Source organism: Gracilinanus agilis, chromosome 2 (genome assembly GCF_016433145.1).
Source record: "Gracilinanus agilis isolate LMUSP501 chromosome 2, AgileGrace, whole genome shotgun sequence".
NCBI lineage: Eukaryota > Metazoa > Chordata > Mammalia > Didelphimorphia > Didelphidae > Gracilinanus > Gracilinanus agilis.
Genome location: NC_058131.1, coordinates 84,553,448 through 84,577,883, shown reverse-complemented (window position 1 = coordinate 84,577,883; position 24,436 = coordinate 84,553,448). Strand labels below are relative to the sequence as shown.

General features: G+C 38.1%; 2 protein-coding genes across 3 annotated transcripts in view; one reads left to right on the top strand and one right to left on the bottom strand.

Annotated features, from left to right (window-relative positions):
* SOS1 (SOS Ras/Rac guanine nucleotide exchange factor 1) overlaps positions 1-7,327 on the top strand; it is a 177,510-nt gene extending 170,183 nt beyond the window's left edge. Inside the window, exons 21-23 of one of the 2 annotated variants that reach the window (XM_044663272.1) lie at positions 620-664; positions 3,410-3,528; positions 6,421-7,327. In XM_044663272.1, the coding sequence (XP_044519207.1) occupies positions 620-664; positions 3,410-3,528; positions 6,421-6,909 (653 nt within the window). In that variant the 3' untranslated portion in view covers positions 6,910-7,327. The remainder of the gene's footprint in view (positions 1-619; positions 665-3,409; positions 3,529-6,420) is intronic. The other variant, XM_044663273.1, reaches the window with a different exon arrangement.
* A 12,100-nt stretch (positions 7,328-19,427) lies between these two features.
* ARHGEF33 (Rho guanine nucleotide exchange factor 33) overlaps positions 19,428-24,436 on the bottom strand; it is a 56,455-nt gene continuing 51,446 nt past the window's right edge. The window contains exon 16 of the mRNA XM_044660632.1: positions 19,428-19,557. Coding sequence (XP_044516567.1) covers positions 19,428-19,557 — 130 coding nt within the window. The remainder of the gene's footprint in view (positions 19,558-24,436) is intronic.

The following is a 24,436-nucleotide window of genomic DNA, read 5'->3' as shown; positions in this document are numbered from 1 at the left end:
CCCTGGAAGATGATTTTTCAAAAGTTGTTAAAACTCATGAAAATTTTAGAAGTGCTAAAAGAGCACCTGTTATCAGTGAACTCAAGTCACCAAACCTAAATTACATCTCTAAGTAATTAAAAGAATTGGTATATTGGATGACTGAGCTGTACTGCTAGTAATTTAAAGAGTTGTGAACAAAAGGTATCACAGGACAGAAAAAGGCCAATGCTGTCTTAAAGCATAGCCCTTAACCATTCACTTCCTTGCTTAAGAGTCAGTAGTGGCTACCTATTGTCCTAGGACAAAATACAAATATGACTTTTTTTTAAATGAAACAAAGATTTATTGAAGAAAACAAAATAAAACTATTAACCCTGGAAATATTTCATATTAGTGACAATGACAACAAAAGACTAATGTAACAGTCTCTAAATTCCTATATATTAGCTCAATTTTGTCCTTTTTTTAACTCCAAAAAAACAAGGTTTAACATTTTGGATACATATGTTTGCACTATGGACTAACATTTTGTTATTTAAGATGAGCAATAATAATAGAATCTTTTTTAATCATAAAACAACTTTTGACAAATTTCATTGAAAGAAAAAAATCTCGTTTTTCTTGTTTCCTTTCACAGGCAGCGATACCATCTTTATCCAAGTTACACTGCCCCATGGCCCAAGTTAGTATATCTGGTTTAAGTCTCACCTATAATATTTGCTATGGCTTTAGAACTCAAACCAAGTGTAACTTTTCCTGCTCAAACTTGCCTTGGGTCTGGCAGCAGTGGTACCTGGCTTAAAACACCTTTTAAATGAGGCCTTCCCCTATTCTTTTACTCTTGATCATTGATGATTTTCTTTAATATTACTGTCATTATTTCTATGAAAACTTCTTTTTAAAAGCATAATATTACAGGAACATATTAAATATAGTTACTTTTATTTGTAAAGTGTGGACTTTTCCATGGATTTTTGAATACTCTGCTTTGAATAGGAAAAAAATTACTAATAGCCATGCATCATTAACTAAACAAAAAAAGGAGATTGATGTTAAAGTAGCAAAATTTAGTAGAAAGATCACTGTCCTAGAACTGAGTATAATCCTGTTTCTGCCATTTAAATACCTGAGGCTTAGCCTTTTCATCTGTCAGTTTCTCCTTCATTAAGATGTGAGATGGACAAATGCCCTTATCACAGAAAAAGAATGAGAATAAATATATAATATTTATGAAAATACTTAACAAGAAAGGGGCCGGCATATTTTACATAGGAGGAAATTAAGTGACTTGTCAAAGGTCTTTTGGCAAAGAAATGGCATGGCCTGGATTCCTCTTATTGTTGATGCCAATATTTTCTCACTCTACCTTCCAGTCTCTCTGAATAGAATCCAGTTATTCTCTCTTTAAATTATTCTAGAAATAGCTTAAAGGGAAATTTAAATCTTGTATATTTATAATTTTTCTTCATGTTCTGAGAAAAATAATATTTATATTTGTAAACCCTAAATAATAATCACTACAAAAGTTCCATTGTGACTTAGCACTTTTAATTTTCAGCTTAAGACAATTGACAAGTCAGTAAATCAGCTAATACAAAAATCAAATACAAGAAAATTTTTTCAGAGTACAAATTCTAGGATCTGAAAAGGACCTTAAAGATCATCTAATCTTATTCCCTAATTTTGCAGATAGAGAAACTTGGACCTAGGAGAGATTGTGTCTTGGCCAGAGATGCACAGATACTAGTCATAGAGCTAAAAGAGTCAAAGCCTACTTTTAAAATATATTTATTATGAACATGATAGTCTCTAATAAGATATGTGATCAAATATAAATGGTTATTATCAGTATTAAATGTTCAACTTTCAATGCTATCGAAGACAACATTTAAATTAACTGCTTATAAAGAGTCATGGAATTTTTGTGGTTAGAGAGAACTATGGAAATCATCTAATTCAACTGCCTCAGTTCTGAAGAAATTAAGCCCAGAGAAGACTCTGACCTTCTCTGGATCTATACATATAGGGTATCCAGTGAGAGATGGCTTAGTAGCACAGTGGATCAAGCACTAGACCTGGAGTTGTAAGGACCTGGGTTCATATCTGGCCTCAGATACTTCCTAACTGGGTGCCCAGGGAAATCACTTAACCCAATTGCCTACCTCTTGCCCTACTCTCTTAGAGTTGTGGTAAGACAGAAAGTAAGGGTTTAAAAAAATAAATTTAAGAAATAAAAATAAAATAAAAGGATCCAGTAAACACAGCCTAATGTTCATCTCACTCTATTTGCTCTACCTTTCTTTAAGTATCCATTTATTTGACTTCTATAATTTTGATCAGTTTGGTTTTTATTAAAAGTTTTATACACCTTGTTTATCTCAGTTCACCAAATGAATTTTTATCACGATGAACTACTTTTTGGTGTGGTCGATGTTTTTGTTATTTGACACTGATTGAGGCCAGAGGTCCCAGACTGATATAAAACTAGAAATGATTATATAAACCGATAAATAGCACTTCAGTGTTTGCACAGTGCCTTACACAATCTCCTCTGAAGCCTCAGAATAACCCTATGAGGTAGGGATGACAGATATTTTATAATCCTCGTTTTGAAGTCAGTCAGCAAACATTAATTCAGCCCTAGGCCTAGCGGTAACAAAGACAGAAGGGAAAGTCCCTGCTAATACTGAACCCCCAGGTGTTTCTTATTCCAAACCCACAGTTACCACTATATCATTCTTCTGACACTTGCACAGCAATCTTAGAGTTAATATTAGAGTATTATTCTCCCCCTAATCTGGAAAGAAAACCTCACTTTTTAGGATGCAGGAGACAGATGCTTTTATTACACACCAAATCCTAGCACTTTTACCACTGGTTCTTAAATCTTCAACATTTCTTTGAAAAACTTACTAGGAAGGAACATTGAAGAATTTAGAACCATATCACTGAGAAAGTTCCTGAGGACAGCTTAGATAAATTGGGAACACAACTTAGAGTCTGGAGGAAAATCCCTACCCAGATGCCCCCTCCCCACTAATACCCACCTTCTAGAGTCTTTGACAGCCTGTATCTGAGGAAAAGGTCTGGGAACTGGATTCAGTTGAATGGGCCTTGCATTATGGTCAAGAACCTGGCCTTGGAAATGCTCTTTGTTCAAGAGATAAATAGGGAAGAGAATACCTATTAGAGAGCGCTTTTCTTAAAATTGGCCTAAGAAATGTTTGCATGCTTGAGAACAATTGGCTTTAAAAGTAAATGAAATTGGGTGATGGGTTTTTTGTGCTGCTTTCTTAAGATCCATTTGTTGGTACTTCTATGCATTTGCATTAATAAACATGAGCAGAAACAATTTCTAATTAAGCTTGTTCAGTTACTGAATGAAATATTTCTCCTAAAAACAACTTGTGCTTGAATACCCTCCCAGGATCTGCTTCAGTATCATCAATAAGTTTAACCAAGAGCACTGATGAAATGACCATCCCCCCACCTGTGCCCCCCAGAAGAAGACCAGAATCAGCCCCAGCAGAATCTTCTCCCTCCAAGGTAAAAATGTAGGCAGCCACCTTTGGGGGAAAATAGGGGATTCCATTGCTGTGAGTTGCTTGTTTAGTGCTTAGGGCAGCCTGTTGTGTTGGGGGGTGGGTTGGATGGGGGAATTGTAGGGTCTGATTTCATTGTGTTGAAAATTTCTTGTGTAGCCTCTCCCTCTACAGGGCAGCTCTCCAACACTGGCACGGGGGAGTTTTTTTTTTTTTATAGAGCTGCCTAGAACCTTTAGAGGTTAAGTAAATTGTCCATGTTTACAGCTGGCATGGGTAAGAAGCAGGACTTGAACTCAAATCCTCCTGATTCCAAGACTAGCACTCTATCCATTTTGCCACCTAGCTGTCCCAAAGACCAGCCTTCTATCCAGTATATGATATGATAATTCTACTAAAGGAACCTAATACTTAGGACCTTAGCAACTTTAATCTAATCTCTTCCTCTCCAATCCATCCGCCACATAGTTGCTGTAAGAAATTAAAATTAAGGGTTTGACTAAATATATGAGAATTCTAAGATAATACTGTGGTCCCTGATTTAAAAAGATTATAGCTCAAGTCAAATTGACTTTCAGTAGTCTTATTTACAAAGAGGTGAAAAGAGTGAAAGTAGAGAAGTGTAAAAGAGGGTAGAATAAGAAGTCTAGCCTGTTACCCTAAATGTTGCTCCGGTCCAGGCTCAACCCAGGCAGGGCTCGATAACCCCTCAGCCAGAGGACTCAGTGGTGAATTAAAGAAGGGTTCAATCCACGCAGCCTCCTCCAAGAAGGGGAGGCCTCTCTGGAACTAATCTCTCCGGAAGCCAGGAAAGGAGGGTCAGCTTCTCACTCACTGGCGCCGAAGCTCCAAAGGTGAAGATCCAGGAACAGTCTTACCAGAAGCAGTCCAAGAGCCAGAGTGCCAGGTTGAAGTCCCAAGTCGTAGCTCCAGGCCACAGTCCCAGTCCAAGATCCTCCAAGCCAAAAATTCAGGTTGAAAAACCTCTTGGAAAGGAAGTTCAGGACTTTTATAGTCCTTTTTCCACATCACTTCCTATCCCTTCCTCCACTTTACAAGAGCCAATTGCAGTCTTTAAATTTGCTTAGCACTGCCTGGTGGTGGGGGAGGGGTGTCAGTCACTTCTGGAGTTGTCACCCAGTTTTAGCAAATGGCTTGCGGACCTCCCCTACTTAGTGCTAAGTAGGGGTGTTTTCAGTTTTTGTTGATTGATTTAAAAATAGGCAAGGGGAGAGTTAATCCTATCTTCACATTGCTGAATGGATATTCCTCAAAAATAGATCTGAAGACACCAAAGTGGGTGTCACCGCCCCCTAGTGGGTGCTGCAGCAATCCAGGGGAGGGGTGATGGCCACAGGTGCATTTGGGGGCAGAGAATAACTGTAAGGGGGTGGTGATAGTATGTGACAGGGGGCGCTATGTAATATTTTTTCTGGAAAGGGGGCGGTAGGCCAAAAAAGTTTGGGAACCACTGCCTTACTTTCTGTCTTAGTAACAACTCTTAAGACAGAAGGGCAAGGGCTAGGCAATGAGGGTTAAGTGACTTCCTGAGGGTTGCCTAGCTCAGAATTTCCTGAGGCCAGATTTGAACCCAAGATCTCCTGTTTGCAGACCTAGCACTCTATCCACTGTGATACCTAGCTACCCCCCCTTTTATTTTCCTTCACAAGAAATATTAATGTTTCTTTATTTTTTATAAACTCATCATATTGATAAATGTTTTATTCAGAAAGTAGATTTCTTCAAAATACAGAGGCAATCTAAACTAGGAGACAACATTCTATAATAAACATTTTTTTTTCCAAATACTAAAAGTAGTAGTGAAATATTTAGTATGGGCTCACTGAAAGCCAATCACATAGACTATATTTATTTTCAGCCACAAAAAAAAGAAAAGAAAAGAAAGTTGAGCAAGTTGTACTTCTTAGCTCAAGAAGTTTCAATGGCTCCTTATTTTCTCTAGGTTAAAATATACATTCAAGCATTTATAGCCCTGCACATTCAAATTCCAGCCTATCTTTCCATATTAATTTATATTGCTTACCGTCACGTATACTCTGTTCCAGAGCCATACTACAATACTTGCTGTTTCTTGAACACAACCTTCCATCTCTGCATGGACTCCCTCTTGCCTGCATGTCTCAGAATCCTTCCTGCCTTTCAGACTTGTCTGGTGTGCCACAACCCCTTTCCCAGTGCCCCTAGGGAGTCAGTGCACTTTCTTGCACCCCAGACAGCTCTGCAATTGCGTGCGTGCGTGTGTGTGCGTGCGTGCGTGCGTGCGTGTGTGTGTGCGTGCGTGTGTGTGTGTGTGTGTGTGTGTGTGTGTGTGTGTGTTTCCATCCAGTGTCACATAAGGCAGTGGAAAGGATGGATTTTGTCTTCATGACCCCATTGGTTAGCATAGTGCCTGAGACACAGAATGAGCTTAATAAATGCTTAAATGAATTAATGAAAACAAAAATTAGTGATGTGTGATTCCTTTTCATCTGACAATGGCTTTGATATTTATCCATTCTTCCAGTAAGCCTAAAGCTCTAGGTCACCCACCAAAGAGAATATCAGAACTCAGTTGCATTAAATAGAAATGATTCTTGCCCTTAGTTAATTTGTAAGAAACTAATGTCTAAAATATAAAGGAAACTTTATAGTAAGATCTTAGCATACTGTAAGTTACTTACCTGAATAATAAATATGAAATGATTTGGATTCAAGGTTTTTATTTGAATTCAGATTATCTTTACTTTGAAGTTTTTTCAGTGTCTCTAGTGTAGACAAGTGTGTTTCATTGCATCATCATATTTTCTTCTTTTAAAGGTCACAATATATAGTGGTGCTTCCTGATGTCATGTAAATTATGTAATTAATAAGTTTCTGTTTATTTCTTGCATGGTAGATTATGTCCAAACATTTGGATAGTCCTCCAGCAATTCCTCCTCGGCAACCCACCTCAAAAGTGTATTCACCACGTTACTCAGACCGGACCTCGATATCCGATCCTCCGGAAAGCCCTCCCCTTTTACCACCAAGAGAACCTGTGAGGACACCTGATGTTTTCTCCAGCTCACCACTACATCTCCAGCCACCCCCTTTGGGCAAAAAAAGCGAACATGGCAATACTTTCTTCCCCAACAGCCCCTCCCCTTTTACGCCACCCCCTCCTCAGACACCTTCTCCTCATGGCACAAGGAGACATCTGCCATCACCACCATTAACACAACAGGATGTGGACCTTCATTCCATCCCTGGGCCGCCTGTTCCTCCACGACAAAGCACTTCTCAACATATCCCAAAACTTCCTCCAAAAACTTACAAAAGGGAGCACACACACCCATCCATGCATAGAGATGGACCACCTTTACTGGAGAATGCCCATTCCTCCTGAGTTCTCTTGTGCTGGGATAAACGTTTTCCTGGCTCAAAGTCCATTGCTGGCAATGGATGCACTGAAACTGCCAGCACTGAGGAGTTCAAACATGTACTCCAAACACTAAATACTCTACTTTAAAATGCAGTAGACAGTGAACCGCGAGCCTGAGAAGTAGTCTAAAGAGAATTGGATATTCCTGTTCGGAATGCAGAAAAACTGATGTGGAGTAATTGGACAACCGATTGCACCTAGAAATGGGATAAAGGGACTTTTCTAGCCAATAGACAGGAGTCGTGTTTGTGTCTTGGTCTTTATCAACAAAGGGATAGAAAGTATAGTCTGGTGTCCAGCAGGCCCATATGGTAACAGTTTTTGTAACTCAAACATTATGCACTTTTTTTAAAAACCTTAAACAGGGATCTTTTTATCCTTCATTTCCCTTTGCTTTATTTTCCCTACTTCAGAATACCTTCTTGAAAAATATTAAGAGGACTGTGAGGAAGATCTTTGGTACCTAACCTTGTTTAGAACCAAGCCAGAGCACTGTACTGCGGTCCTGTTTACAGATTCTAGGGGAGAGTCAGTAACTAAGGTGAATTTCTGTTTTCCACTCCTCTCTGATCCTTTATGATCTTGTTGCTGCATATTGGAACATAGAGTACTCGTGGTTTTCACATAGAATGCTCTGGTAGTATTCTCGCTGGCCATCCTCAGAGTAGCCACACCACCCCCCACTCCAAGACATGTGTCTACCCAGGTCCCATTGCACTGCGATTGATTAGCAAAGCGTTCCTCACTTTTCTGCTAACCAGAAGTGAAGCCAAGTCAAATGTATTGTTGACACAATTTTGTCTATTTTAAAAAGCATACAATTAATGAGAATTTTTCCAAACTCTTTTTGAGTCTTTTGTTATGTCCCCACAAGCAGAAAAGCAAAAAAAAAGCAGATAATGGAAGCAGCCAGATTCTCCCCTGGCAAGAGTGTCAAGCCTCAGTGTTTCCTGAAGAAATGGAGAACAGAATGCCAGGGCAGGTGCTTCCTCCCGTGAACTTCATGGTGCTCTGAAGTCAGCAATTAGGGCTCAGAAGCCTGGTTCTCTAACAAGAATTTTTCCACAAGATGATAACTAGCCCATGTGTTGCCAAAGCAACATTAGAATGCAGCTAAGATTTAAAACGGAGCCACATCTGCCCCACAGTCCTGATTTTGTACCTTCTGATTTTCATTTTTCACTTTGAGGGTCACTTAAATGTGCAGTAATGGGAACGGGGGTTGGGGGGGAGCGGCACAAGTTCAGCAATGATCTAGAGGGTCAGAATGAAGTTCATAATTGGCTATACTTACCCAAAAAAAATTGGCAGTCACTGGAATAAATACATCATTTACACGGCAAAAATGTTGATGTTTTGATGCTATATTTAAATTCACCATGTTTATTGACTCTCCCTCATACAGTGATTAGCAAGGGTACCTGGGCTTCACCAAAGAGGTACTTTTTTTCTCTTTTAAAGATTTATTATAGTGCCAGTCCACAAAGGATTTTTTTTGTTGTTGTTATTTTATTTTGGTTTGGGTTTTTGTTGTTGTTGTTGTTGTTGTTTGGCTGTTTGTTTGTTTTGTTTTATTTTGCCAGAAAGCATAAATAGGGTATTAATTGCCTTCTTCACGCAAGGAACAGTGAACGTCTTGTGTCATTAAATGACAGTGGAAAATGAAAAAATAATGCTATTGTCAATTAAATATACTACTCACTTTTAGGAGACTGTTAATCTATGCTAGTTTGTCACCTCTCTCCCCACCCCCAAGGTTTACCGATAATCCATTTCATGGCTCCTTGCTGTACTGCTTTTAATCAAGCCGTGGAAATGCAGGCACTCAATGTGAAAAGGGACACTTGCTGGGCATCATTGACAAGTGTCACGTTGAGTAATCAGCATATCAAGATTATCTTGCAGTTGCTTAATTTGTGTGTATATAGTGAATGTTACATAAATATACTTGGCAGGTTCATTTTAATTTAATTGAAATAAAGATGCAGATATTTCATTTGGCTATCATACATTAAATTATTATATTGACAAACAAATACTTCTTACTTCTCTCTGTTGAAAAACAAAACACTAAAAGCAGCTAAAAGCACATGTGGTACGCCTTTGTTTCTAATTCAGGATATCTGTGTTTTTCATGGTAAAAGAGCTGTCAAAAGAGAAGCTAGTTTTGGCATGGGAAGAAAAGCTCAGTTGGAATAAGATGATTGTAACTTTTAAGGGGAACTTTGTAAGTTTTAAAATTTTCCAGGCACTATGTATGCAGTTCGTTCAAGTTTGTCTTCAGCATTCTACCTTTCCTAAGGTCTTTTGATATAGCAAAATGATTCATGATAAAAACAACTACCCTCATCATCAGTTATCATGATATGGATTATACATTCAACCTGTGGACTGCTTTTCTGATTCTAACAAATACTGTGACAGTAATGCATGCCAGATATTGATTTTCAAAAGAAGCTTTATTAATCTCCAATACGGTGTTCATGAAATGTGCAGTGTTTCATCCTTACTTCATGAGTCATGAATTCATTATCTGCATGTTTCGTCTTTGGCTAAATGAAGCCACATTTCTGCAACACTGTTGACTATGCCATTTGCAGACATTTTTAGCAGTGATAGATATTCTTCATCATTTTCCATGGTATCCATTAGACCAGTTCAATATCTGTACCATGATCATAAAACATAGTTTTTAAATTCCAGAAAATTGATTCTATCATCATTAAGCAGCACATCTGATCATAGATAGATTGTGTCCATTTGTTAGAGTGGAATCCCTTTTGTTTAATGTATGTGACATTCCTGTTTGGGTAATTGTTTTTCACTTTTTAAAAAATGTAACTTTTTTTTAAATTCCCTTAAAAATTGAGTCATGTGTTCATCTTGGTTACAGACTTATCAAACAACATAGTGACTGTTGTGACTTTGAGCATTATTCTATTAATAAATGCATAATTTATTGGTTTGAATATAGATTATACTTTTCCTCCCAAATCTGATTTTTATGAAACAATCAGTATTATTTTTTTACTATATACATGTATTTTTTTTCCTTTCAGAAAGATCTCTCTTTCCTTGCGGGGAGAGAGGTTAGGAAACCTATATTCAAACCAATTCAGGTAAGGAGTGTACACATCCAGAAGTTATCATTCAAACCACACCTCATGCCCTCAGTGCTTGCTTTCTCTCTCTCTCCCTCTCTCCTTCTCTCCCCTTCCTTTCCCTTCCCTTCCCTTCATTCTAGGTAATTCTTCTCCCAAGCACCCCTTTTCCCATGAGAAATTAAGAAGAGTTACTTTGAGGCCCATCCATATCAGTGATGAATACCACAAGTATTCATTTTGAACAGGATGGTGTAATCCCTCACACTGCCCTACTTTTTGAAAACTAAGTACTGATCTGAGGTTCAAGCCAGATGTCAGAAGGTCAAACTGAGAATGATGTACAGAATTCCAATTGGATGTCTTTAGGTGAGGGTGATACACAAACAGCTAATGGAATTACCTTGAATAACTTCTAAACAGTGAGCAGATCTAGAAAAGCTTCATCTGGGTAAAGAAGTATCTCTGAACAGATTAATCCAACACCACACGGGCAATAGATTGCAAATGCAGAATTACAAATCCATTCTATGCCTTCTGGGAGAGCATCAATCTTCCAGACCTTATTTCAAAACGTGGAACATTCTTTTTTTTTCAACAGAAAAAAAAAAAAAAAAGATCTGCCTGTAAGTGTTTCATTAACCTTCAACATGAAACTATGCTACAGAAATCTTCAAATTTGATTTTATCTTTGATAAGCTGCCATCTATTTAGCATAATAAGACTAAAATTCTTTCTAAAACTGTTTTCTACATACGTGAAAGTATGAAAATCATAGATTTCTGAATGCATTGGCAGATTAGAGATTAATTCCATATTTTTTCTCAAAAATACACCCCTGGGAAATATAAAGGAACAAAAATTTACATCATTGAGTTTGTTGGACAATGAATTACTGTGTTGTCAAATTATTGTATATCTAATAACTTGAATGTTTTACTAATTCTCTTTTGGAAAGAGCATGCCCTCCCAAAATGGTCCCACAAACAAATACAACTTCCAGTTGTGTTTTTTAATTGATGTCTTTGATCTTCATAAATGGAGAATGGTCTTAAGCCACCACAATATCAATAGGAATATATGATCACTGAGATCTTGCTGTGTTTGGGAAACTGATCCAACTTTTACGATGTATTTCTCACCAATGCAATTATAATTCAAACCAGTAGCTCTAGAATGAGTATTTGGTTTATTCCAACTGTACTCATTCAGGAAATTGTGGTTTTTTAATTATTACAAAGAAACAAAAGGAAACATTTGTTCAGAGATATTCTGTTGGCTGTGAATGGTTCACTTACACTTTTTAGCCTATATTATTATGGATGTCACAACTGTGGACCCTCATGTCTCTCCTTGTCTCTCCGTAACACTGGGTTCAAGAAAAAGGGAAGATTATGTTGTGTCTTTTTTTTTTTTTTAAGAAAGAAATTAGGGGAAAGGGTGATGTTTTAGTCAATGTATTTCTTTGATATTTTTCGCTTTTTAAGTATCACATTTCGAACTGTTGAATCATTTCAAAATGCTTGATACATGGGCCGCAAAAAAGTCATTTTAAGTCTTAAGAAAAAAGAATCATGTGGCTCATACAAAAGAAAATGTAACACCCAAAAGCACTTGTAACTTGTTTTGTAAGTTTCATGCCTTATTTTCCATTTTTGACACCTTAAAGTGCATTTTCTGTCAACTGTGAGCAAACTCCCCTTTTGCCTTTAATGAAAATAGTGCATTAAGTAGCCAACTGCTGGGAAATTGCAAAGGTGGACTCTTAAGGGCAGCCCCCTGGCCTGTCCCTCAGTAAACCAGGACAAAATGACGGACAGAACGTCATAGGCTTCTATGACTACATGGAGACAGAGCCTGTGCCAGATGCATGCCACTTTCCGTAGCTGCCAAATGTGCCTTTTATTAAGAACATCTGTAATTTTTTTTTCAAAGCAAGTCAGCATTTGGGGGCAGGGAATACCTGGGGTGCAAAAATCTGGTAAGCCTACCAGAGAACAAGCCTTTTTCTTTTGTTTAAGGGACTTGTGCAAATTTAAGTCAAGATACATTTGTGTAGATATGTGTGTTTGCCCTTTTTTTAATGGCATGGTTATTAGCTAAGCTATTGAAAAGAAGACAAAAAAAAAAAAGCTGTCGGACTTAACTTGATGTAAGAACAATGTGATGATCTCCAACTGGCATGTCTTAATATGGCCTATGTACCTACTCATGCCTATAGGTAATATTTGTATTCTGTGTCTGCAGCAGTATTGGGTTTGCATTTAAAGTGGTGGAAATAATGGCTGTTATTTTTCTGGCATTATTAAGATATGTTCTAAAAATAAAATTTTAAAAAAAGTCACGGAGCCCACAAGTGTATTATTTGTTCATATTATCATTTCAGTGGGCAGTCTTAAAAATCATTCTTGAGGTGGATTTCATTCAGTTTCTATTTGTCATCAAGATATGGCATGAAAAGTAATTTTTCATGGTCCTTCTGCCCAACACCTTATATCAAGGTCTTGAGAAGGAAACCAGTCTCTTTCTTGTATTAAATCAGTGTGATAAATTTTAAAATATTCTGATAGCGAAGAAGTAGGCATAAAAATAATAGATCTTCTTAAATGCTTCATCCTGGAGTAGTGTTAACCTTAGGTTCTTGAAACCTGAGCACAAGTTCGAGCAGGTCCTTCCTGCCAAGCTCTAGAACTAGTTGTTCTAGCACCAACCCAAGTTCAGAAAAGCACATCCGCCAGAAAACAGGCCATCGCTGATGAATTTGGGGGGGCAGCACAAGAACTCACGAAGACCATCTTTTGACCTTTTTTATCTGATTACCTACACTCATAGCATACTTCTTACTTTCTTTATACACCATCCTCCGTCTTCCTTCTCTGCCTTTGCACATGCTGTCCCTCTTCCCCTCCATGTCTCAGAAAGCCTGGCTTCCTTCAAGGCTCAGCTCAAGTGCCTCCTTCTACATGAAGCCTTTCCTGATGACCCTTCTCCCCCCACCCCACCCCCAGATGGGAATACCTTCCCCAAAAATTATTTGTTTTTTTTTTTAACTTCTACCTTCTGACTCAGAATTAATACTTTATATTGGTTCTAAGGCAGAAGAGCCGTAAGAGCTAGGCAATAGAGGTTACAAGACTTCCAAGAGTCACACAAATAAGTGTCTGAGACCAGATTTGAACCTAAGCCCTCCTGAGCCCAGGTCTGGCACTATCCATAGGAGCCACTCAAAATTATATTTTATAATTTTTGCTCTGCCCCTACGTCCATACCATCTTCCCTCGTTAGATCATAAACTCCTTAAGGGTAAGGATTTTCACTTTTGCCTCCCTGGTTCCTAGCATATAACAGATACCTGGTAAATGTTTACTGGTTGATTGAGAGCTAGTATAGGAATTCATCTGTAGAAAGAATACCCATAGGGACAGCTAGGTGACTCAGTTGGTTAAGAGCCGGATCTGGGGTCAAATTTGGCTTTAGACACTTCCTAAGGTTACTTAACCTCCATTGCCTTGTCCTTCCCATTCTTCTGTCTTGGAACCAATACACAGTATTGATTCTATGCTGGAAATTAAGAGTTTAAAAAAAATAGAAGAAAGGAAACCCACATGGATGTAGTTAAGGATCTTCTGAGTACACAAGTATTCTCAGGTAAGCTGGGGTTCTATAAGCAATCTAAAGTTAAAAAAGCATAAAGTCTCAGCAATAGAGCCTCGCACCCTTCTAGCTAATCCATACCTCTCCAAGAATTCTCCTCTGAAATTTCCACCTAGAATTTATCAAGCCTTCATTTGAAAGCATCTAGTGAGAGAAATGAATTCTCTTCCTTCAAGAGTTCATTCCCTCTTTAGATATCTCAATTATTTCACACTTTTCCTTTACAACAATCCTTAAATCTGCTATTCTGCCCTCAAGTCACACAGGATGAGCAGGATCGTGTCTCACCCAAGACTTCCCCTTCTCTAGAATTAACTCCCCTAGTACGTTCAAAACTATTCTCATAGGACTATGCCATACATTATTTATATACTTATATCTACTAAGAGAACTTGAGCTACTTGGGCAGGAAGGACTGGGAGTGGGAAAGGACAGTAGAAAGGAAAGTGTCATATTCCAGTCATCCACTTACAGTATCAGGATGCCTGATATCTGCCAACAAATCTTTTCACTCAAAGATTTTAAATGTATTGATGCAGACCAAGGGTGTACCAAGTGGTCACTATGCTTTGGTTTTCATGGAGGAGTTCCTTTTCTAAGAAAGAGCTTGAACAAACAGGAAAAGTGGGAGAAATGTGGGATGTAAAACAGTGAAGCTGCCTTAAAATTCTGCCCTCTTGCAGAATTTGCATCCCTGCTACCTGTCATCGGGGCCTTCAGCATGATGGGAGTTTAGGAAATATTTCAGTCCTTTCAGCTTTGAAAACATTAGGATGCCAGTTAATTTGTGTAGCAGTTTCACAGTGAGTTGATTTCCCCTTTCCTCTTCTCCAAATATATGGACCACAGGAATGAAGCTCAGAGAAGGTAAATGATTTACTTGGAATAACACTGGTTACTGATCCTAAACCCAGGATCCCTGAGAAGAAAACAAGTGCTCTTTCCTCTACACCAGAGGTACCAAACACCAGCCCAAACTTTTTGAAATGTAACTGGAAAATATTTAACAAGATGACTAAAAACACACAAAAAAATTGATGTTAATTTGTGTTTTTTGAAATCAATATGCAGCCCTGTTTTGATTTGAGTTGAATCCTACATCACATTGGACTAGAGTGAAAAGATCATTATACGGACCTCTTTTTTCCTTCCCCCTTATTTAAATCCAGAAAGGCCCAAATAAGGATAATATTTACCCTCATCCAGTATACACACTCTCTAGAGAATCTGTTAAACTTCATAAATCCTTTGGATAGTAGAGGAGACCAGACATGAATGTGTTTTTGAAGTGTGTTTATCTCATTCCTCCAAATTGTTAGTTGATTGAAACCTTCTTTTCATTGGCCCAAAGTTAACTTGTCCTGGCCTTCTCCACCCTCGTGTAATCCACAGGTTTCATGGTTCCTATTCCTCACAACGAGGCATTTCATTTTCAAGTACCTTTAATTTTTGCACTTGGTAACTGAAGATGTGGGTGAAGTGGAGGAAGAATGAATCTGATACTGAGGGTGTTGGATGAAGAGGGGGAGTTGATATTTATGGAATTCTCAATTGTTCTACATTTTACTAGTTTCCCAAACATGTCTTGACACTCCCTTTTATAGACTCTCCAGAAAGAAAAATAAATGGAAATGTATGTGGATGGAGAATCAGCCTTAGAGCCAAGATCTCATTTCAAGTCCCACATCTGATACCTTCTGGCTCTTTGACTCTGAGCAAGTCATATCATCTTCTAAATTCTCAGTGCTCAAAAGAGGCCACTATGTTGTAGGGAAGGTGATCACCTACAGTGGCGGGAGGAGTTTCCTCATATGGGAATTCTCTACCAATGGTCCAATCATTATTCCTCTCTAAATCTGTCTAAGAGTCAAATGCAGATTAGTTATTTTAAAAATCCATTTAGCCTGACTTATGAAGAGAGGCAGTATGTCATAATGGTTAGTGACTTGGCCATAAAACCCCTTCTGCCAACCCATGTTGGTGGAGTGACTGGAAAAGTCATTTAACCTCAGTCCTCTAGACAACTCTCTTAAGTGTCTCTGAGTTGCAGAGAAGGTCCCAACCTGCAATGGTAGGAGTTTGCTTACTTAGTAGTTTCCTAGAGCAATAAAATCACTGGTTCAATACCTCTCCTTTCTGTAAAAAAAAATTGCACAGCATTCTACAGACCCACCAAAGGAGTCTGGCACCAGCAGAGACCTTGTCATGCTCTGTATGTTACTAATATAGCCTCTTAACTCTCTACCTCCATAAAAACCCATTTGGATTATGCAAGATCCTTTCTTTCCAGGCTTCATACTCTTAGTGAAGAAAAAAGAGAGAAATGAATTCTATCTCTAATCTCACTCCTGTAGTAACATCATATGAGAAATGAATAAATCCCAGTAGTCTGCCCACCCCAGCCTTCCCATAAGTACCCCCAGAAAACTGGCCTCTTTGAAATTTGCCCCTGGTAGCCTGACCCTTTCTTTTCCCCAACCACCAATTAGGGTCATAAAGTATTTAAACTAGATAGGACCTCAGAAATAATTTTTTGACTTGACTTCCTCATTTAGCAGGAACATGAGACTGTAGATAAGACAAAAGGAAGAGGTAATCATTTGGCTAAAAGTGCCAAGTTCTTTAGGGCCTCTTGACCCACCCTTCTCCCCTCATCAGTGGTGAGTTCTCATTAATTTGATCATTCTGTTAAAATACGACTTTTAACTATTTCCCTGAAATCATACCTAAGGAACACAAGTAGCCAATTGAAAGTAAGAACATACATCAGTGGCCAGTTTCTGAGTACCATTATATTTTTATTTCAATTGTGACTAAAATAGTTTTCCCTTCAAAAATAAAAGAGAAAAAAAAATAGACTGAATCCTTTGTCAGGCTAAGTGGAGAAGTGAAATATAAAAAAAAAATGAAGACTATTTTCTAGGGTCCTCTTTATCTCGTGTCATGCTAGCATCAAAAAACATTCATGGAGTATGTGTAGTGAGTATTCTTCTGTTACAAATTGGGAATATGTATATTATTCTTAATATATATTTTTTATTTGTAATATATATATATAGTCACTGCCCCACAAAGAACTAGTTGGGGAGATAGGAGACACACCACCTGCCTCACAGCATTGTTATACTATAAATAATTTGCAAACCTTAAAGCATTATATCCATAGAAGATATTATTATGAAAAAAGTGACCACTGTGATGCAGTGGGCAGAACATTGAAACTGTCATTAAAACACTCGGGTTTGAGTCTTGACATCCATTTAGGAGGTATGTGACCTTGGGTAATGAAAAACTCCCTGAACTTCAGTTTCTTCATCTGTAGAGATGGAGAAAATAATACTTCCCCTTCCTCTTACAGAATTGTAATTAGGACTGATAAATTAAGTGGTTGTTAGGATCAATAAAAAGATAAGTAATATGAGGTAGCACGTGCCGGTTACTAAAGGAGCCTGTGTAGATAAATAATACATGCTGCCCCAGTTTAGCAGAGGGAATAATCCCCAAATCCAGAGTAGTCAGGAAGGACACCTCAAAAAAGGGTAAGACCAAGATAACAGAAGGAGGTAGAAGGATTGCATTCTGGATAGACTCAAAGTACAGCAAATGGAAATAGGCATGGTATGTGACTAGTATGAGAAATAACATTAGAGAAATAAATAAGTGCCAAAATGTGGAAAGCTTTAAATATCAAACTCAGAAATTTGCATTGTGACCTGTAGACATAAGCCACTGATGGTTTCTGAGGAGGGATGTACAAATGGTAAAGCAGTGTTTTAGAAAGACTTCATTATTAGAGCTAAATGTAGGATGTATGTTAGATATTTTTTGAGCAGACCAGAGAGAGAAGGGCCTGATGGCCCTGAGACAAGTTATCCAACTTTAGTAGTACTCCAGCCATGAGAAGATGAAGGACTGGATTTAGGTTGGTGGTGGTGTTTTATGAAAGTGTCATCTTCCTATTCCAATTTTATGAAAGAGATCTCATTGTTTAAATTGATTGTACTGTAGGTATAAAAATGCTATTTTAAAATGAAATTGGGGGGATGGACAGTGTTTTCAAAACAGTATTGCTTATGCCTTTGACTATAAACAGAAAATGAGGAAAGAAAATAATTTGCATTTTGCTTATGATTTACAGTAGATAATGGAACTAGATTTCTCTTTTTTTGTGTTCATTTTCTGTTTTCAAACCATGCAATATGGTGATATTCATGTAGTAACTAAAAACTATTTTCTGGTCAAGTCGTAATAAAGACTTCATTTATTTTTTAAAATATATTTGAAAAATAAAAAATGGAAAAATATATACATATTTTAAATCAGTAAAACGATTATGAAAGTATGGCTAAAAATCTCATGTCCAAATGAAATATAAGGACTTCTAAATCCTTGGTATTTGGGCATCTGAGTCAAATCTGGTATTGGAAAAGTCAGTCCAGGTATATGGATATTGCCCAAGCAGTGATTTGTTTAACATCCCTAATATGGGCTAACAGAATTAATATGTTTTCTGTAACTTTCTAGGGGAAATAGTCAAATTTTGCATTACCCCACATCTTCCCATTTGAAGCTGATATGGTTGAGCCTAAATATATTCTTTTGAGCACATTCCATGTTGGATACATTTAGTCCCCTCTTGTATCAGCCTTGCAGCTGATACAATAAGAAGAAGAAGCTACTCCTGGATGGCAAAGTCCAGAATTCCCAGCCCTGATCATTCTCATTCTGAATGTATTTGTTTGCAAGGAACCAAAGGGGGTAAATGGACATTGTCAGTCTCCCCCTTTCCTCCTTTCCAGCTAGATCAGACAGTGTTCCTTCTAAGGAGAATGTGCATGAAGTGGCAAAAAACGATGCACTAGCTTCAGACGTTCACCACTAGTGCTGGTTCAACCCAAGATGATCTTGGCATCCAGTAATGTAATGGGGGTAAAAATACAACCAAACAGGCTTTGGACTGCTCTCATCCCTCAGGGGCCAGCCTGGCACCGGTGAACACATTGACTTTGGAAGCCCAGAAATGGCAATGTTGTTAATACCACCTCTCTTTGGTGTGAAAATAGAAATGATAACCTTTACCTTTTGAGACTGCTCTGTTAAATAATGCCCAGCTTCTCTATCCCCTCCCCTCATGGAGCTTGCAAGGGCTCCAATGCAATCGTTCCCCTTCCGTGAATGTTAAGAATTATCCAGATAATATATTCCAAGTACTTTGAGCTCTTTAGAGGACAGATGACGAAATGGTTTGAGTTGGTCTTAACATGGTGTATAATTTAGGAACACTGAGGATCAGTTCACAGGCCAAACGCTTAGGAAACATAAAATTCATATCCATGTTTAATATGAATGTGTCCAGTGTTATGTTTGGGGCACAATTTCAAAGTGGAAGATTTTTGTTTTTAAAAATGTTTATTTTCCTTCAAACTAATAGTGTCTTTCTCTACTGCTGGTTCTTTCCATGAGGGAAGCCTCACAGATTCTTCTTTCCTTTTCTCTCCAATGTCCAAGCCTGAAATTCAGCTTTATTCACAGACTAGTCTTCATCTCTTGTCAACACTTTGTACGTTGATTTGTTTTCAAATGCAAATATTTCGATCATTAGGTCTTCATCAATAATTTATACATTAAGACTTTATATATATATATATATACATGTGACACAGATGTATACACATACACACTGTCCATCTTTGTCTCACCATTTGACAATAAAACTTTACATATGTTTTACACGGCAGTTCCTTGGTCAAGGTCATTTGCAAGAGCAAGTTGGTTTCTGAAGAGATCTTGTTTGGTGGGTGAAGGATCCATTGAGGGGTTTTCATTAGTTTTTTCCCTGTATTCTGATCCACTGGACCTAAAATCTCAGCACACAGATAAAGTACAGGTTGATTTGGGTTTAATTGTTTGAGAATACTCTATCTATCCAAACTGTTTGGCACTTGTCAGACTGTCATGTTGCCATTTGGATCTAGTATCATGTTTCATTTTCCTAGTTTTTACCTAAAGGGTAAGTCGATCTCATTTTTTAGAAGTGTAAAGTAAGAGAGTAATTCATATTGTGTCTGAAGTAGGTAAGCATGAAAAAGGCTTCTGATCATAATTATGGGGGGGAAGGGGAGGAGTATGGTGTGAAATAGCACTATCCTGGGCCAAAGAAAAGCCCCCAAAGATCAGGGGTTCATATTTTGGGTCAACCTATCACTACTATACTCAAATTATCAAGCCCTCAAGTTAACTGCTATCCAAAACCAAAGAGTTTAAAAATAAACCCCTAGGGTTCATTGTTTTCAGCCAACCTTTCCCCCCCAAAAAACCCTCTCTAAAGAGTCTTAAATGTTTTTGTTTGTTTTGTTTTTTTTACATATATATATTACAAACTCTTACTTTGGTTTGTTTTTATAAAGACAGATTTATTGAGGAAGGCCATGCATATATGCTATACATGAAAAGTGAAGAAATGTGAGTACAATAATCAGATTGAGGAGATACCATAATCTCAACCAGCACCAAGGAGACCAAGCCCAATAGTCAACAATTCAAATAAATCCAATCAAGTCCCCAGGCGAGGGCATATTCTTCCATTTTCTTGGTTAAACCAGCTGTGGCAGGGACTTGAGCTTTGCATTGTCCTGTCAGAAATCCCTGGGCGGGGAGGGGCTCTAGAAATTGCCTCTGATAAACAAGACTGGGATCATTTGGCAAGCTTAAATTTGGGGTTAGAAATTGTAAATCCAGCCCAATGACTACTAATCAATATCAAAGGATCTAGCTCAAAGGATTTCAATGTGAAACACTTGTCCCAAAGCTTCCAAAACACTGAACAAGTTCTCTATATGCAGAGGCTGAGCCAGGTACAGTCCCACAATCCAAAAGGAACAGCAAATGACCCCTTGTACTTGTTGTTTTCACTCAAGTTCTTAAGGTCCTTAACCAGTGTTGTTAAAGAATTTAGGTTTTTAATTTTTTTCTGTTATTTTTCTTTTTTAATACTAATTTTTATTATGTAATTTGACTATTTCTTTATATTGTTCAAGGCAACAGGCTTGACCTACACAATGATTAATGTCCTGATGCTTAGAAACTTCCAGATGACTGATTGGATTGTTCTACTTCTCATACAGATATTTAATGTGGTATAGACAAAGCCTTAGTCTCCATGCTTTTCCTCTTTCACCAGTAAGGGCCACCTTTCCCATATTTAGCAGACCCACTAAATCCCAGCTTAGAGAAAAAAGGCTATTCTACATCTCAGCACTCCTGTTTTTGGTGCCCATCTGTTTTTCCCCAGCATACGGAAAGGGCATATTAGGCACTTAGTTTCTCTGATTTACAAATCCTAGTCTTTTTTCCAATTTTAGTATTCCCTAAAATACTCCCAACTGTTGCACCCCAAACCCAGTGTTGTCTCTCATTAGTCCCCGCCTTCTCCTGTCTAAATTCACCCCTAGTGATAGCAGCTATGCACAAAATGTCCACAACCACATCTTTTGGACCATTTCATTCCTTTTCCTCATATTGCATTTACCAAGAAACTAGGGAAGCCTACAATTCAACCCACAATTTTTAAGCCTCCCCGTATTCCTCAAGGATTTGAGTCTGATCCTTTTCTCCCATTGGTTGCCTCCCCACCTTGGACACCTCTTCAAATATTCATCAGCCAAAAATCTATAATCTTGCTTTTAGTTACTCCCATCTTGGCCACTTCTGGATCTCCCTGAAACCCAACATTTCACACTTTGAACCATCCAACATGCAACTGTTCATGTTTACCTGAAAATAGGAAAGTTTGGATGTCACCACCAGCCCCAGGGACCACAGAAATCTTCACCAGCTTCGTTCCCATTTCTGAAACAAATGCCAAAATCGCCCTGTCTGCTTTTCAGCATCTATGAGCTCATCTTTAGTTTTTTAACGACCCTCTTCATAAGCCAAACCTCTTCCTCTCGTTTCTCCAGTATTCAGAACACCTCTTTACATCTTGATTATAAATGTTAACCAAAAACTAGCTGACTATTGCTTTTCCACTCCCAGCTTTTGCCTAGAACCTATGCCCCAAACCACTTTTCACTATGCTCATTTCCCTTTCCAGAAGTCAGTCCTGCCTGGCCTCCTGGTACTGTTTGTGTCCTAGGTGACCACATGTAAATAAACATCAAAAGGCTAAGCAGGTCTGTTTAGTATCTACAGATAGAGACAAAGTAAGAGATGCTCTATGCGTTGTGTTCAAGGAGGCCAGGTCCTTGCCTTTTCTACTCTCTACCTTTAAAGTAAAAAAAAAAATCATTTGTACTTGCACAGGAAGCTTAAGCCAAGCATTGCATAATCCAAGACCTCAAAAAAGTCAAGTCAGAGCCCATACAGCCACATGTACATGCAACAGAGGGCAGCTATGAACCAGCCATTGCACTTTTAGGGCCAGACTAGCAGGAAGCAAGAGAGGAGAGGAAGTTCAAAGGGTCACTGTTACATATGGAAGCTAGAACTCCCAAATCTTGAGAGAAGGAGGAAAAAAAACCAAAACGGATTATTGGTAGCTTTTCTTTCCTCATAAATTGAGAAATCAGTTCCCTAGACTGTAAATCCCTCGTAGACATGGCGTACCCTAAATATGTCACTTCTTTACAAACCTTTTAAAATTCATCCTGGATTTTTTTCTACTTGAGTGAAGACTTTTATCTCATTGGAAATGACTAAACTACTCTCCATTTTGTGGCAAAGTGATTTTTACCACAATATAAGAAAGCAAAACAATATAATGGAAAAGCAGAGGCAGAAGATCTGGGTCCTGGGCTTATCTCTGCCATTAAATAGCTATATGACTTTGAGGATGTCTGGTCATCTTGCTGGACAAGTGTGCTGGGCTAGATGGCCTCTACAATTCTTCCAACCTTATGATACTAACATTCTAAGATATTCTAAGATATGGGCAATGTTCTTCCAAAATGGCACCTAAAGGTCAGCTGAAGACATTTACAATTAAGATTCCAAGTTATTTGAGAAGATAAGCATCTAGCTTTAAGATATTCATTTCATTACTATGGCTACAGCCTCTAGTCTACCTACTTCCTTCATGATTCTGCCTGCCCAAATTCAATGGTCTTCCTAGGAGCCAATGTTATAGAATGGAAAAAACACTCAATTTGGAGTCTGGAGACCTGGATTATGGTCCCTCCTTTCCTTCCTCCCTAAATGTCCCTGACCAAGTCATCTGAATCCCTGAAAAGGTTTATGAGCTCTGAAAGGAAAGCACTAAAGCTTCTGTTACAGGGTTGTTGTGAGGAAAGAACTATGTAAATCTGGAAGTGATCTGTAAATGGGAGTTACCATTATGGCAACCTTTCCACTAGCACAAGATTTCTTTGGGTTACATACAGTTGGATTTAAGACAATTTTGACTCAACCTCTTCTGTCTTAGAATGGAAAAAAAATAAAGCTGACAAATGTAGGTTAGCAATTGGCTATCGTTATCACCATATTTGAAAGTATGTAGTCTTTTTTTAGAGGAATAAATATCAAATTTCAGAACTGAAAATGGCTTTCCCCTCTAACCCATATCCAAATATGAGTTTGTCTAAAACAGACATAAAAAATGGTCATCCTATCTTTGCTCAAAGACTTCTAATGAGGATAACCACTCCCTTTTTTCAAAAAGGTTAATAGGATTATAGAATTAGAGCTGGAAAGGACCTTAGAAGTCATCTAGTTCAATCCCTAATTTTGCATATGAGGAAACTGAGGGGCAGAAGTTTAAATGACTTTGTTCACACCAAGAGTAATGAAGACTATCATACCTTCCTTAGAACTTCTCTTCCCCCAAAAGCCTCTTATCTCCATTTCTTTCAGTTGATTCTCATAAGTCATAATCTTGAGGCTCTTCACATCCTGAGCAGCCTCCTCTGACTACTCTCCAGTTTGTCATTATTCTTGCTCTAGATGTCCTGATACCAAGAACTAAACCCAATAATCTATATGTCACTTGACTAGACCAGAGTAGAGAAGGACTGTCACTTCTTTAGTCCATCATCACCTGTTGAGCTTGCAGTTAGCTAAGATTCCCAGGTCTTTTTTTTTTTTAAGACCAACTGCTATCTTGCCACACCTTTCCAATCTTTCTTTTGTTCTCATGAAAGTCTTTACTAAAATGGTAGGGCTAAGGGAAATAGAAACTGGGAAAAGACAACTCAGAAATTAATATCCAGTGCCACTGCCTCGATATTCCATCCCCTACTGCCTTCACACTATTCCTTAGAATAAATTTGATCTCAGATCCCAAACAGAGTGGGAAAGTTTAGGACATCCCTGGATCCCTGACTAGCTGTTATTCTACAAACTTAGTCAAGACAGATACATCTGAGTTCTCATGAAGATTCCATAGACTGTCCAGGACTCCCTCAGTGACTGAAGCAACCTGAATGCAAGGTGGCCATTCTATCACCCATTTTAAAATTCTCCTCTGACAGTCTCTTTTTAAAACTTGGGCTAAGTTGGGAGTACAGAACTAAGAGCAGAGAGAAGATCCAAAGCAGTCATGAAGACTTGAATTTTGAGTAGAAACAATTGTTAGTATAGAGACAAGACAAAATGAAGTGATCATCAGGGCATGGAGAATTGAACAATGGAGTTATGGAGTCCCTAGTTGCTGCACCATCAGTTACAAAATGTTTAACTTGTTTATTTAACTATTTAACTGTTGATGCTAAACCATTTATTTATTTGAGCTAAAATAGCCACAA